The sequence below is a fragment of the Podarcis liolepis genome, assembly GCF_965112155.1.
Source record: "Podarcis liolepis genome assembly, chromosome: 4".
Classification (NCBI taxonomy): Eukaryota; Metazoa; Chordata; class Lepidosauria; order Squamata; family Lacertidae; genus Podarcis; species Podarcis liolepis.
In genome coordinates, this window is record NC_139558.1 from 55,342,841 (window position 1) to 55,358,346 (window position 15,506).

Below are 15,506 nucleotides of genomic sequence, written 5' to 3' on the forward strand. Positions count from 1 at the left end.
ATAGAATATTTTATGAAGCTTTATAGCAACATTTCAGAATTGACCAATGAATATGTCAGTGTTCTCCCTGGGGTAACTAACTTCAAAAGGACTTCAAACCTAAATGAATCCAGGGGAGGGCATGCTTTAACTAACAAAACATTTATATACAAAAGCATGACTTCAAGAACAGGCATACAACCTTACACATCATAAAATTGCAAGAAATACAAACACATACAGAAGAAACCAGATGTGATTTTCACATAAGAATTCACCTGGTGTCAATTTAACCTAAACACTGGAATATTTCCACCATCGGCCATCCACAAGTGAAATGATTATATGTGCCAGGGAGTGGGGGGCTGAGGCTCTACCAATGTTCACTGCTGAAGATACTGTAAATTTGAAAGCAGATTATCTCAAGAGGATAAGTACCTGCCACATGTGCATTAATTCAGTCTACTGCAGAACACGTTGAAAATTTCAGCGTAAAAAACATTAATATGAATTTCCTAGAATCCAGGCTAGGTTTGCAGACAACAGACTTTAGTAGTAAATACCATTTCCCTTTCTAGAAACATGCAGTGTAGGATGACAATTTTAAATAGGCTTGTTACTTGAGTAGCCAAGGAAAGAACTGATTATGTAACAAATAATACACAGGTGACTGCACCTCAGCAGTGTGGTGCTTATCCTGACTTAAACATTAAGCTATTTAAAATTTCCTGCACATGTTACGTCATGCTACCTTACCACAGCAATAAGCCCTATCCCCTCCGCCACCATACAACCACTGGATATGTTTTAAAACAACATATGACCTTTCTTGAAATATGACATTTGCACAGATTTAATATATTAAAAAATTACAGCATCAATTGTGCCATATTAGACAATATTTCCTGCCACAAGGTTCTATCCTTCTAATGCTGGCAGTTAGTCAGGTTTTCAGAACAAGAATGGCCTCCCATTGAACAGGCAGGGATGCTGCTGTGCACTGGAAGTTTTTGTTCCCCATTCCGGCCACCAGGGTGACATAAGTGATTGGTACAGGTGTGTGGCCAGGCAGGCTAGTAAAGGTATTTGTGAACCTATTTGCAAGGCTACAAAACCCAAATGGCTGAACGGGGAATGTTGCTTGTGCAGCAACGTTCTGTAAAACTTCCCAAACACTGGTCAGAGTTCCAATGCAACTGAAAAAGCTGTACCCCAAACTTAGGGGACCACTGGTAGGAAACTCTGATTCGATTCAGCAGGTGAAGTTTCTTTGAAAAAGTAGAACTGTGGCAGGCCTGGTTCAAATGCAAAAGCCTCTGGATGCACAGATAATGTACTTTAGATCCCAACAACAACATTCAGACTTGAGATTTCTTTCCCTTAATCCAAATTTGTTGCGTTTGTTCATTTTTAATAGGTCTCAGAAAAAGATAAAAATGTGTTTTTATTTATGTCGAGGCTTATATATCAAACAAGTATCTAGACAGGAAACGAAATACAGCATAAAAATATTTAGTTACATTTCACATTTTACAAACTTGACAGTATCTTTACAAATGAACAAAGAATCAACATTTGACCAGATTTAAGCCCACTTTTGCAGATTGGATTTTGTGGTTAATGATAAAATTACAGGCAAATGAGGACTGAAAGGAAGTTACAATAAGGCATGGCAATTCTTACTGTGATATAAAGTTATTCATCTCATTAATCTGCTTGGGAGGAATGTGCTATCAAAAGATTAAGCATCTATAACAGGAAACTTGAGTCAGGCGATCAAGTTCCTCACCTACATTGGCCAGCCAGAGGGATGGCAGCTTATACCATTCTTCATCCTAATTTAGTGTAAGAAAATGAGGAGAGAGGAAAAATTCCACTGGTTGTTTTATATGTTTTACAAAGAATTTGTGCCTAACACTTCCCTTTAAACTGATGGTGAAGAAAATCACACTTTCTTCTTTAAATGTGTGTGTACAGGAAGTAACTCGGAGGGAATTAAAAAAGGAAAACATGGGAAGATTAAATTTATCCGATGAAACAAAAACAAAGGAGCAAAGACACAATATTACCATTTTTGAAATGTTACTCATACCATCCAATTTAGTTAAGGGGTTTCTTTCTTACATTCAGGACTTGCCTGTACTGTACCTCCAAAATAAGTTGTCATAGAAACCCTGCCTGGCTTGATTATCCACTTTAAGGCCACTATATTGAGTGTGGTGGATTAAAGCCCAAATGCAAAGGAAAACATGATCACCAGGTCTCACCAATATGCAGTGTCTCCACACTGAAATGTAGTTGCTGCTGCCCTTCTACTGGTCCCCTTACCTGCCCTTCTCCCCTGGTTGCTGCTATACAAAAACATAGTGCTGCTCACTACAGCAGGCAGGAAGAGGGGGGAGAGGGCTGACAGAAGAAGACTCTGCAGCCTCACTCTGACCTGGTGCATTTAAAGATGCATTCTCCACTGCTGGGTGAGGTCCTGGAAAGCCACCATAGAGCTAATTAATGATGGGATAATCTATAGCACAGTGGTTTAATGATAATACACATATAGCCCAATAATAACCAAGGACCTTGATGCATCTTATATAGTTTCCCCCTCCTGTCCTGACAACAATACTATGAAGTACATTAGCCTGAGAAACAGGGATTGTCTGAAGGTCAGCCAGCAAGCTTCATGGTTAGGTGGAGACTTGAACCTTGGGTCTGACACATATATAAACAAGCACATGTAATAATCACAGTGCACAAGACTGGATTATCTCAAACACAACAACTACAGGAGAAATATATCTGAGGAAGATTACACTTTTGCCAGCATTTTTACTAGCTAAAGCAAATGAAGGTGGGGGAAACGTCCATATTCCTGCAAATGTAATCTCTCAGCATTTTCAATATTTAAACGTAAATGGTTGTTAATTTAGCCACTTAAGCATTTACGGTTGCCTTGGAACAACCATACAATATACCCTGTAACTATTTCTAGGACTGAATCTTATTAAGGTTCCCTGAAAGCAAAACTCAACACCCGCTGAGAAGATTTGGAACTGCACTGCTATTTGTATACATACTTCAGCCCCTCAGAAGTGATTCAAAAGGTAATGCAAGGCACACAGTTCAAAGGAAATGTGCCTGCTATGGCAGCATGTAATTTTTAAAAAATTCTATGCGAAATGACTGGTCACTGACAGATCCAACAGGACCTGCTACACAGCTGTCTTTAGAGGCTGCTTGCCTCATTCAACATCAACCTGTCAAAGGTTAACAGGAATTTCTAGCTTTCTGTGGAGTGCTTGTTCTTCCCACACAAGCCACCCCTGCATTTCCAAGGTTCTAAAATACACAGAGTAGCAGCTGTTTGCTTTAGAAATATAGTCTAAAAACAGAGCTTTCTATAAATAAGACCACTTCTACTATTAGTCACTCTATTTTTGTTGCACAACAACCTGTGGAAGTCTTATCTTTAGCAGCTGTTTCACACTGACTACCAGGTACTGTAATTCAAAACTGATTTCATGCAAAAAAAGGAAGAAGTGAAGAATGAAGCTTTTAAAGCACTGCAGTACCATTAATGAAATGGATAAACAGATTTCTTAGTGGGCTGAAATCAAGGCAAACTATGTGATGGCAAGAGTTATCCTTGGTTTCAACCTATGAGCTACTCAAGCATTATTTAGCCTCAGGAACCAATCATCCAAACACCAAGCAGGCTCTACTAATTCTGTTGTGCAGCATTGAGATGTTCAATAGGTTTTCAGTTTTTTCATCAGAAGCTCGAGGTGGATAACACAGTCTTCTAATTCAAGTATGTACCAACATTCACAAGGAGCCCATAGTGGCATAGTTATTATCCCTTTCATTCACACAATAAACCTTCGAGAGGGTTAGGTTGTAAGAAAATGACAGGCACAGAGTCAACAAACTTTATGGCTGAGTGGGAATTTGAACCTCAGGCTCTTAATTAATTGATATACTTGTATAAAAGTTTGGATTTTAAATACTTCCAGAAATAAATATATACCACAATGGCTATTTATCGTAGCAGAGAGTTTTGCAGCTAAATTGATCCAAGTTAGTTTTTTATTAATTTATTAATTTATATACCGCTCTATACCTGGAGGTCTCAGGGGGGCTGGGTAAACATAAAACTGTTAATGTATGTTTGCTTAAGCTGGGCATGAATTTTAATCTCTCTGAGACTGTATCCCAGTTGTAGGCTGGCTGACTAGAAGGAATAGCTACTGAACCCTCCCAGATCCATAGACACGCATCAGAGGACTTATATAAGGCTTGACACATGGGGTTCCTGCATTGTACAGACCATTACATTCCAGCAGGGGTTTTGTCTATTAGCAGAGGAAGCTAGTCCTGGATTACTCTTGGCTATGAAAGATTCAGGAGTCTGCTACAAGCATTATTTCATTTGTACAGTCTTGTCAGAAACACAGATGGCACAGCTCTGGTAGGAGAGAATTTTCTGTTTGGGCTCCTTGTATTATTTAACCCAGCTTTGCAACTAATGCCATGGAAACGTGCGGAGTTGCTATCGCTTTTCTTAAAGAGAGAGCGTATGCACTCATGAAACCCACCTAAAGCTAATTATGTTATTTGCAATATTAAAAGTTTACATTACTTTATTATAATACCACTGTAAAAATAGCTTGCCTCACTTGTTTTCAGCTAATATATGTTTAACTGCCTCAATCTTCTCTATATTCATATTGGGTAAGGAAACCATAGTCTGACAACATGAAAGTGGTATAAAAGAGTTGTCTTAAATAGAATACAAAAGACAAAACCTATAGCTATAACCAGTGCTTTTTTATATAAAAATGTGTAGGGGTACTCTCATTTTCCTACTCATATTGAAATACTGCCCCTCAATGAGGCCAAACTTAGACCCCTAAAATGTTTAGGGGTATACATACCCCCTGCTTCCCCCCCCATAAAAAAACACTGGCAGTAACAAAAAAAATGGCTTAGATAAATTTTGTTGTGCTTATTTCAAACCAATAACCCCTTCCCCAAACACATGTAAAAAGGATATTGGATGTTAATCAGCCAAAAGCCTGGTTGAAGAGGAACATTTTTGCCTGCCGCCTAAAGGTTTTTAATGAAGGCACCAGTTGAACCTCCCTGCCGGAGTATTCCACAAAGGTCCATTCTTCTGCTGCCACCCTCTGGACCTCTCATGTGGAGGAGGCACACGAAGAAGGGCGTCAGAAAATGATGTCAGGGTCCAGGTAGGTTCATATGGAGAGAAGAGGTCCTTGAGGTATTGCGGTCCTGAGCTGTTTAAGGCTTAATTGGTCAAACCAGCACTCTGCATTGTTCCTCCGGTGAGCAACTTGGCCACCGAATTCTGCACCAGCCAAAGTTTCTGAACTGTTTTCAGAAGCAGTCCTACATAAAACTTTGATTTGACAGTCACTTTGACGAGTGGATCTGCACAATGCCCCAATGTGAACTGCAACTCATTAATCAGTGCCACATTTATGAAAGAGACATAGATTTCTTCAGAGTTGAGTCCCCTGACATAAAAAGCTCTTTGCCACTCTGTATACAGCTCTTAGCTTTTGATAAGTCCAATGTGACAGGAAGCTTGAATGGAAGAATTATTGACAGTAAGGGAGTGGAATGGAATGCTGGGCGGAGCTAAGAGTGAGTGACAGTTTGAGTGCGGCTGCTGGAAAAAGACAGTTGGAATGTGGGTGCTTTTAACAGCTGTATAGCAACATAATTCAGCAGTTCCCCATCACTACATCTCCAGGCTGGGGGAAACAGAACCTGTTTTATCTGCTGCATGACAGGCAGAAATATAGGGAGCCTGTCAGGAAAAAGTGACAAACCTAGACCCTAGTTCATAATGCCCTACTCATGCAAAGGGGTCTCTATGCAGTCAAGGGGTAGCAGAACCATGCCACAGCTCTCATCTTTGAGGTTTACCCTGCCTTGACATCTAGGTATTACCCATGGATGTCTGCATAGGTGCACACCAGGGGCAGAGAAAACAATTCAATCTTGGGGAACATCACAGACCAACTCTCCCTTGATTACATGGAAACCCCATCATGCGAGTAACACATAAAGAAGGCTACGGATTAGGAAGATTCTGCAGCATATACTCTTAAATAGTCTAAAAATTTGCTTATCCAGGAAGAGTACAGCACTGCCATTCCTGTGTATGTCTTATCTCTTATGAGCCCTGATGTCTTCTGTCTGTATTACTGAAGATGAAGTCCAGTCTTAGATGAATGGAAGCATAAAGAAGTCTTGCTTTCTTTAAAGCATGTTGTAAATTCAGAACTATGTGTGTGTGTAGTCCTGGGATAAGTGGACTGATAAGGCAGATTCACTTAGGCGAGAAGGCAAGAGAAAAACAGAGGTAGTAAAGTGCCTACTCTAGAATCATATATGAGCTCTCATGAGCCTTAAATTATTCAGTCCTAGTCCAGCTCCCTGTTGTCAGCCAATAGAACTGTTGCCCAAATAAATCTTGTTTAATTAGTGGTATGAAACCTAGTCAATTAATTGTTTGTTTGATTGATTAAATTAAAGTAGTTTGCATATGAAAAATAGGGGAAATACTTTTGTTTTTAGATGATGCAGTGGGTATAATCTTAATCTTACAAAATGCATTCTGCCTCCTCAGAATGAAGGGAATGCTTGCAGTATGTAGGTAGTATAAATATTAAAAATAAAGTTTTTACTTTTTTTTAAAAAAATCATCTGCTTGATAAATCAAGAGCACCTTTCTGATTGACATAAATATGTTAGTTGATAAATGGATCTACTAGTTAAATATTTCTGCCACAACAACATCTAAGCTTGATGTTCTTCTAGCAACACCTCTATATCTATTTTCTCTTGCTGTCCCCAAGAGATTGCTTTAACCTCTGCTTTTACAACTCTCCTGATAACAAGGGCATGACCCAACGTTTTAGGAACACAGCACCAGATGACACTATGAAGCAGATATGAAATAACAACTCGTTACCTGAACCTGATAATTCTCTGCATGTTTGCTTGGGGGAAAGCTCCATTAAGCTCAGTGAGATTTAGTTTTGAGTAAACATGTACAGGACCAGACTGCATGTACAAAAGAAACAACATGTCTTATTGTATTGGCATCTGTTTAGTAAAAAAAAGAACCTTCAAATGACAAAAAATGAGGTAGACTGTAAAGAAACTTTTTTTAAAACTAAAATAATATGTGTTGATTACAAAGACTGATCCTACAAGGATTTACTTGGTTCAATGTGGCTTACTTCCAGGTAATGTGAACTGTGACCTTAAGCATATTTAATAACCTGAAGCATATTTATTTAGTTTATATACTTTTTAGAGACCCCATTCAAATGGTGCATTACCACAATGCATAAGGAAATTCATATTTCTTATGAAAATTAAAATACTGAAAATCAATAAAATTTAAAACAAACAGCAAGAGCTAAACGATCAAGTGAGCTTCACTAAAAGGATGATGAGAAGCTGAGGATGATGTCTGAAAGGAAATCAAAGAGGGGGTCATATGCACTTCATGGAGGAAGAAACTACAGCTGAGGAGTCAGTGCTGGAAAAGGTTTGTCCCTGATACCCACCAGCAAGATAGCTCATTAAGGGAAAGCAACAGAACAGGGCCTCTACTGTCAGCCCCAACACCTGGGTAGGTAAAAATGGTACTTCAAATTAATTGGTCCCAAACCATTTAAAGGTTAAGAACATAACATTAAACTGAGCTTGAATATGAGTAGACAGCCAATGCAACTGGCAGGGAATAGGTGTACATGATCAAAGCGCTTGACTCCCAAAAGCATCCTGGTGGCTGTTATATGCTATTTGGATCTTCAGAGACAGCCCATAGTCATCTAACCAGAAACACTTCTGAAGTTTAGCCATACAAGATATCTGGATCACTGGGTCACACACCACAATTACCCAAGAGTCCAGCGTCGCTCTCAAGCATTAACCCACATACCTGTTTGGTAAGAGTTTCCAAAATATTCTGGAGTTGTCATCTTCAAATCACATTTTGGAGTTGTCCTGGAATGGCCCTATTTACAGTGGTGCCTTGCAAGACGAAATTAATTCGTTCCGCGAGTTTTGCGATTTTTTTCCGTCTTGCGAAGCACGGTGTCAGGAAAGTTTTGGAAAAGCTTCAAAAATCACCAAAGTCTTTAAAAACCTCAAAAAAGGCTACCACACCGCTCCTCGAAGTCAAGTCGCAACTGTATTAACGGTGTTAAGAAAAAGGAAACAAACTTGCAAGACGTTTCCGTCTTGCAAAGCAAGCCCATAGGGAAAATCGTCTTGCAAAGCAGCTCAAAAAACAAAAAACCCTTTCGTCTAGCGAGTTTTTTGTCTTGCGAGGCATTCGTCTTGCGAGGTACCACTGTATTTCCCTTACACTACCATTTAAGTGTACGTGGTTTAATTAAGCATGGTCATTTGTGTCATATACTATTATGAGCACACACTGAATAATGCCAAAAGCAAGAACCTTTCTAGGTGCGGTTGTCACCCATTCGTTATGTCAAATCCAGACACAGTTTGTATTGAGCGTCTGTTGTAGTGTTATTGCATCTTCGCAGCATTAAATGCTTTATTTTTACTAATTGGAAAATGCATAACATATCTACTGCAAAAGCCTGGGCAACTACTGATTACTGTGTACTTTGCTATGGCCACACAACTTCTGTGTTTTTGTGTGTGTGGCATAGTCTCTATTGGACCAACAGCCTCTACACTGTAATAAAAACAGAAGGTAAAAGGTAAAGGACCCCTGGATGGTTAAGTCCAGTCAAAGGGACTATGGGGTGCGGTGCTCATCTCGCTTCAGGCCGAGGGAGACGGCGTTTGTCCGCAGACTGCTTTCTGGGTCATGTGGCCAGCATGACTAAACCGCTTCTGGCACAACGGAACACCGTTCTGAGTAACAGAACACACGGAAAAGCTGTTTACCTTCCTGCAGCAGCAGTACCTATTTATCTACTTGCACTGGTGTGCTTTTGAACTGCTAGGTTGGCAGAATATTGGGCTAGTTGAGCCTTTGGCCTGATTCAGCAGAGTTCCTCTTTGGTTCTTAAGGCAGCTTACATGTCACATTAAAAAGCACAATCCTATGCATGCTTATATACAGTGATTAATCCCATTACTGTATGTTCAGTGGAGCACAATACAACAACCATTGCACACAGGCATAGGATTGTGCTGTCATATTTTTTTAAGTGCCACAAGGCATTGCTGCATTCGGCCGCCTCACATTTTATGTCTTTGGTGGCTCTCTTCTCTTGGTGCACCTCAACACTGGAATACCCCTCCTGCTATGTGTTTTGTTTGTTGGTTATTGTTATTATTACCCCTTGCCAGAGGAAGAATCCCACGCACGGAAAGCGCGGGGGGCGCTTGCCCATTTAAGCAAAAAAGCCAGCGCTAGAGCTCTCGTCCATCCTTATTACAAAGGATAGGAAGAGAACCGGAGGGAGAAGCGTCTGGGCGAGCGGGAAAGTAGCGAACAGCGGCCCCTGGGGGGCGACTCGCTGACGGGAATTTGGGGGACGCGGCGCGCGAATGGACAGAGCGAACCGGCGAGGGACTGTCGGGGAAGAGGGAACCGCCTGACCGGACATTCAACCAAATTTCGGCCGCGGGGGGGTAGGCTGGGACGGTGGCGGGACAAAGCGGCGATAAGCAGGCAACTGCCCGAAGCAGTCCGGGCAGCGGAATAGGCGGCGAGGTCGCCTCACGTGGGGCCACCTCAGGGGCAACAAAGCCTGACTCGGTTCATATGGCGGGAAAACAAAAGGCTGCTCCCCCCTCGAGCGCGGGGCGAGAGCCAAGTACCTTTTCTCCGGTCACGACGTGCAGTCCTTCCCGCACTTTGGCGAAGGACCCCTCGCCCAACTTCCTTCCGATCAGGTAATTGCCCACGCGCTTGGTGTGCTGGAACTCGCGGAGCCGCTCCCGGGACGCGGCCGCGTTGACCCAGGCGGCCAGGAACGTCCCCTCGGGGCTGAGGGGGGGCGTCGTGGGCTCGTCGCCGCCGTCGCCGAAGCTCGCCGCGGGGGGCTCGCTCAGGAGCCCGTCGCCAGCAGCCGCCGGCATCCTGCTGCTGCTGCTGCCGCCGCCGCCGCCGCAACTCGGTGCAATCAATGCCTTTGCAACCCTTGCTGCGCCAAAGGGCTTCTGAGAAACTCGCTTCTTTCTTTCTTTAGCTTCTGCTCCCGCTACTCCCCAAATTCAAGTCTGCAGCACCAGTCTGCCAATGTGATCGGCACTCGCGTGTGCACGTGGGGACCCGACGGCGGCTGGCTGGCTGGCTGGCTGCTGAGGCGCACTTTGCCTCTCAGGGAAATGTCAAGCAAAGAGCAAAACAAGCAAGCAATGAAAAAAGCAAAATAACAGAAAAGAAACCCGCTTCGCCGACGGGGTCTGCCCGGCTTCGTGGAGATCTAGCGCGATTCGGCCGCCACGAGGAACTGGCTCCGGACCATAGCCGCGCAGCTTTGCAGCCAGCTCCGGCGATCTGCGAGGCTGAGGCTGTGCACGCCTCACGTTGAAGAGGGAGCCTGAGCCAGCTCCCGCAGATCAATTGTCTCCAGTCTCCGTGGAAGCCCGTTGGCTGCCTTCCCCTCATTGGATCTGTCGATCACTTTTCCCCTCCCTCTCGTACCGCGCCTGGCTGCCTCTTTCTCCTGGTGCTGCTGCTTGAGGCTCTCTTCTCCTCTTGCGGGGAGGGGTCTGGGGAGGCGGGGGGGGGGAGGAGGAGAGAAACGTTTCATTCAGGCTAAATTGGCAGTAATTTAATCCGATCCCTCTGCTGAGAACAGATGCAATGAAAACTCGACAGCAGTCGTGGTCCTTTAGAAATTCGGGCAGCTCCCCCTGCCCCCCCCCCGTGTTTTTGGTGTAATACAGATTCAACCCTGAAGCCAAATCGCATCGAGGAGCCCCCTTGCCAGCGAGTTATTTACGCCTTCAATTCACGAAGATGCTGCATTTCTCTCTATAATTAGGGCAGTCAAGCCGTGACAGGCGCTCTGCGTGACTCCTTTCGGAGCAAAGCCTGGTTTATTTTTCTCAAGATCTCTTTTATTCCTTCCCCGATAATATTTTTCTTGTGTTGCTTTGTGCCCCTTTTGTGCTTGAAAGCACTTCACTTTGCTTTCACTTCTTTGCGGGTGACATGTGCTCCAGAGCTCAGATCGTGACAGCCCTGGCAATAAAAGCATAAGCGCTCCCCACCTCCCCTTTCTGTTGTAAGAAATTGAGGCTGAAAATGCAGTTACCTTGGCAGCTTAAAGCAAAGGAAAGCCCCGCCTTATATTAAACATTATTTTTATTTAGAGCTGCAGCCTCCATTTCATGTTCTCAGCCCTCTTGCTTTTAACAATTCCCAACCTCAGCTTTAGGAAGCATTACATCCTTCATTCTAACTGCTATCTTAAAACGCTCCACACTTCCACAATACAACTTGAGTAAATATAACTACATACAGGGGCTATGAATAGTTGGGAAAAGTCACAACTATTGCTTGTGTGAGACAAACTCATAAATAATATCAATCCCCCCCACCCCGGGGGAAGTATAGATCACCAATCATCCCCTCCATGTGCACAAATCACATCCTAGGCCTTTAGAGAGTCTGCCAATCCTCAGGTGCCTTTTTGAGGGGAGATGCAGGAGGCTGCAGTGATAGGAAAGGCAGGCAGGTCCCCCTTTCACTACTGGACTTCTACTTGCGGAGCTTTGGATGCCATTTATAATTAATTGACAATTTGCTGTCCTTTAATGGTACCCCCAGATCTGCTACCTGCCATCTCCATCAGAGTGCATTTCGAGGAAAAAGGGAATTGCTGGCATCAATAGCCCTAATCCTTTCTGCAAATGTTTTAATTGCAATACACTCCATGTGACAATTACCCTGATCACTTGCTGAAATTACTAATTCCATAGTTTAGAAAAGCTTTTTATATAGAAGTATACAGGAAAAAAGCTGAAATCATATGCTTTTGTTTACGGGAATTAATCCCTCTGAACTCAGTGTGATTTATTTCTGAATAAACACCCGTAGGATTGGGCTATATAAGAATCTAATTTTGTTTCCCCAACGTAGTCTAATGGTAGGTCTTACGGTAACGTAACCTTAACTTGTGTGCTGATACTGCAAAACTTTGCATACGCTAATAGTACTATCACTAAGACTTTTAATTATGGGATTTTAATAAGCCAATCACCCTACATCTTACCCCAAGGCTGAATATGGTTCTCATTACCTGTTTCCATATTCAGCACAACACAGTAGCCTGAATGAAGTTTATATGCCTATGAACCCCAGAAAAGGCTTATTCCCTCCATAGGGTACCTTCTCCACAAATCTGGTTCATTTCTCTCCCTGCTATGCGCAGGTTTTTCAGTTGATATTGCCCCCCTGAAGATTCAATAGACTGAAGCACTACTTTCCATCTGCCTTGTGTTCTTGCGTTCTTTATCCCAAGCCTCATATAGTACACTTAGATCTGTTTCACATTGGTTATAATTTGTTCATTGCCAACCTTTACAGGGATCCATAGGGCTAGTTCCAGATCCATAAACAGAGTGAGAGCTTAAGAGTACATCACAAGACAGTAATAAAAATAGATAAACAGGTGTTTTATTTGCTTCATGTTTTTATTGTGGCCAATTTATTTAGCATAGCTGTTACATCAAAGAAAGACATCATCTGGGCGTATTCATTGATCCAAGGGTAATATGTTAACTTCAACCCTAGAACATTAAAGGAAGTGTTTTCCAGTTATTTTGAAAACTGGGATTTCCGCAGGGTGTTGAGTGTGTTGTGAGAATAGGGATCAAAAGTCAATTGCCTGCCTAGTCCCAAACTAGGATTGTAGACAGAGTTGTCTGAGGATAAACATGTAATGGTATCAGCATTTTTGTTCTCTAGCATAGCATTCATGGGGTTCAGTTATTTGCCATAAAATTTTTAGAAAATATAAGTGCGGTATGATTGTCTTGAAGATTTGGGAAATTTAAAAAAAACATTTCGCAGCTAATGAAAAATGGAGCCCTTCTGTATTCCAAAGGAAAGTGAAAAAAGCCCATCGGACCATTTTCATGAAACAGATCAGTGGCACCGAAACAGGCAGATTCAAAAGTATATCAGATGGGGGAGAATGTTGACTTTGGTAAGTATTCATACACACACTATATTAATAGTTAAAATTTCTAACTCTAAATCTGTGGCCACTGCTTCCATTTGTATTAATTCAAAAAGACTACACAAGGCTGATGTCTTTAAGAATATAGTGTTTGTATGCGTACCCAAAGAGGTGGCCAAACTGATTTTGGGAGCAACCCAATGCAGAAGAAGCTGGCATAAAGCAAGCCAGTGTAAATTAAGCCGAGATAAAGTTACACCAGATCCAAAACCCATTCAGTAAGGGTGCTTCTGCTCTCTCCAAATCTGGCAAAGCAGTGGCCGACCTTGGGGTCTCAAACTTTAGCAGTGCCTAGTGCAATGCCAAAATTTGGTGTTCCCCTTCCATTCTACATCATAGTTACAGTTCCCCTGAAGCTCCGCATCCAGTGCAACCGAAGCAGTCACTCTCGCCTAAATCAGTCACTGGAAAGAGGGCAAACAAGCCTTTAAAATGGTTATGTTATCAGGTTGATGACCAAGCTGGATAACCTTGGGATCCAACCTAAGTCCCCTTTCTGTGGTCCCATTCCTGCCACACCTCCAGAATGCCCCTTTTGGGGGACTTACATTGGGCTCAGCTCAGCAGGCTAAGCTGGGATGAGCAAGTTATGTTGGCGTATTTTCAGCTGAGATGAGGTTGGGGACTTAATGCCCTCTGAGCCAGGAATCAGCCAGTTGATCCAGAGATCCACTGTATCCTGATTGCTCATCCTGGTAGATATTGTCATAGGATTACCCCATTAATTAGGTAATTCACTTTGGGAAACACAGTTCACACAAATACCGTATATTAAAGTATCCTTGATGTAAACCCAGAGTGTATGATTTAGTCTGTTAATCTCTAGCCCTTAAATTTCTAGATTTTGACTCAACACACACCCCAGGAGTTCTATAGTTAAAATGAAAAAGCAAAGAAGGCAGGACAGCCTTACTGTATGCCTCTTTGCAGCTGAATTACAGCAGCGATTCAGCCGCTGGAAATCACCTTAGAAACTGGTGATAAATATAACATTTTGACACCCTTAATAAATGTGGTAGGAAGAGTGAATGCATGAATGCTGGCAAAAAGAGGGGTACTAAATTTGATATGTATTTTTTAATTGCACCCAGTACCATTATTATAGCTGTGTATGTGCGAGGGGCTGTTGATTAGAGACCCAAGCATGCAAGTAAAGCCAAAGATATGAAGGGCATAGGAGCGATAAAAGCAGAATTTCCCATACAAAATTAATGCAGCACTCCCCCATCCCCAAATGACCACAGGTTTTTAGTATAGAGTAAATGTTGCCTTTTACATTGCTGTGCATATCACTACCTGGCTTGTTTTCTTGCGCCCACAGCCCCAATTCCTACTCAATGCAGCAGTCATCTACGCATGCACAATGGATGCCTAAAATGTAAACACCTTGCCTTAACTATGGCTTATGGTTTCAAATGGTTTGGAAGCTGTTTTGAGGAAAAGCACATAATAAAGAAACAACAGAGTAAAGATGAATTGTGGCTAACTTACTGTGTACTGAGGTTCAAACACCAGCAGTAGGAGAGCACTGGAGTCTGAGTAAATACACAGCCTACCTTGCAAGCAGAAACAAGCTAAGTACATTAGGATGCCATTTATTTTGCAATGACATGGTGTTTGAACTCAGATACGTGATGAAACAGATCCAGGCAAAAGGGCATTGTTGGGTACTTAGAAGATGCGGAGGCATAAAATTTGCATATGCTCATTAATATGTATAGGTGCAAATTTAGGCCAACTTTCAGAGGGGAGAAAACAAACTGGCCCTTGCTCTCAGGGCATACTCTCTAAGCTGTTGGGACTTATTATCACGTAAGTGTATAGGAGTGCAGCCCTGTGGCACCATCCTGTGCATGTTTATGCAGCATTAAATCCTGAGCTCAGTGGGATTTACTCCCTAGTCATTATATTTAGGGTTGAATTGCAACTTAAGTGCTTTTTTTTTTTACACGTTCTCTGATAAAATTCTTAACGCATATACAGTACCAACCCAACTGAAATATTTAGTATTAAATGAAGAGGATGTATAAGATACTGTGTTAGTTAAGCAAAATGAATAACGTATGCAACCTTTTCCCATTGTTTTAATCTGGAGCTCTAAAATTGGAAACTTCATTTTTTCTGTCTTCCTTTGTATACAGAGAGACTTGCAAATGAGTTTCAACAATAATCATGTGGCATATCACAGTTTACTTGATGCAGTTGGGTCTCTGTGCGATTCTCATCACTAATGAAGACACCAGAGATTAACTGCTAAGGGATTCAGTTATGAAGAACATGTTTTTATTATCAAATGTGAAGACTTCT

At 42.2% G+C, this 15,506-nt stretch overlaps 1 protein-coding gene and 1 long non-coding RNA gene across 2 annotated transcripts in view; one reads left to right on the forward strand and one right to left on the reverse strand.

The window, feature by feature from the left end:
• Window positions 1-10,669, reverse strand: part of HUNK (hormonally up-regulated Neu-associated kinase) — a 56,273-nt gene extending 45,604 nt beyond the window's left edge. The window contains exon 1 of the mRNA XM_083500357.1: window positions 9,826-10,669. Within this exon, the coding sequence (XP_083356483.1) occupies window positions 9,826-10,086 (261 nt within the window). The 5' untranslated portion in view covers window positions 10,087-10,669. The remainder of the gene's footprint in view (window positions 1-9,825) is intronic.
• Window positions 9,806-15,331, forward strand: LOC310705646. The gene is made up of 3 exons (XR_014525422.1): window positions 9,806-9,900; window positions 13,031-13,166; window positions 14,521-15,331. It is a non-coding gene; the product is annotated as an uncharacterized lncRNA (long non-coding RNA).
• Window positions 15,332-15,506: the final 175 nt, after the last annotated feature.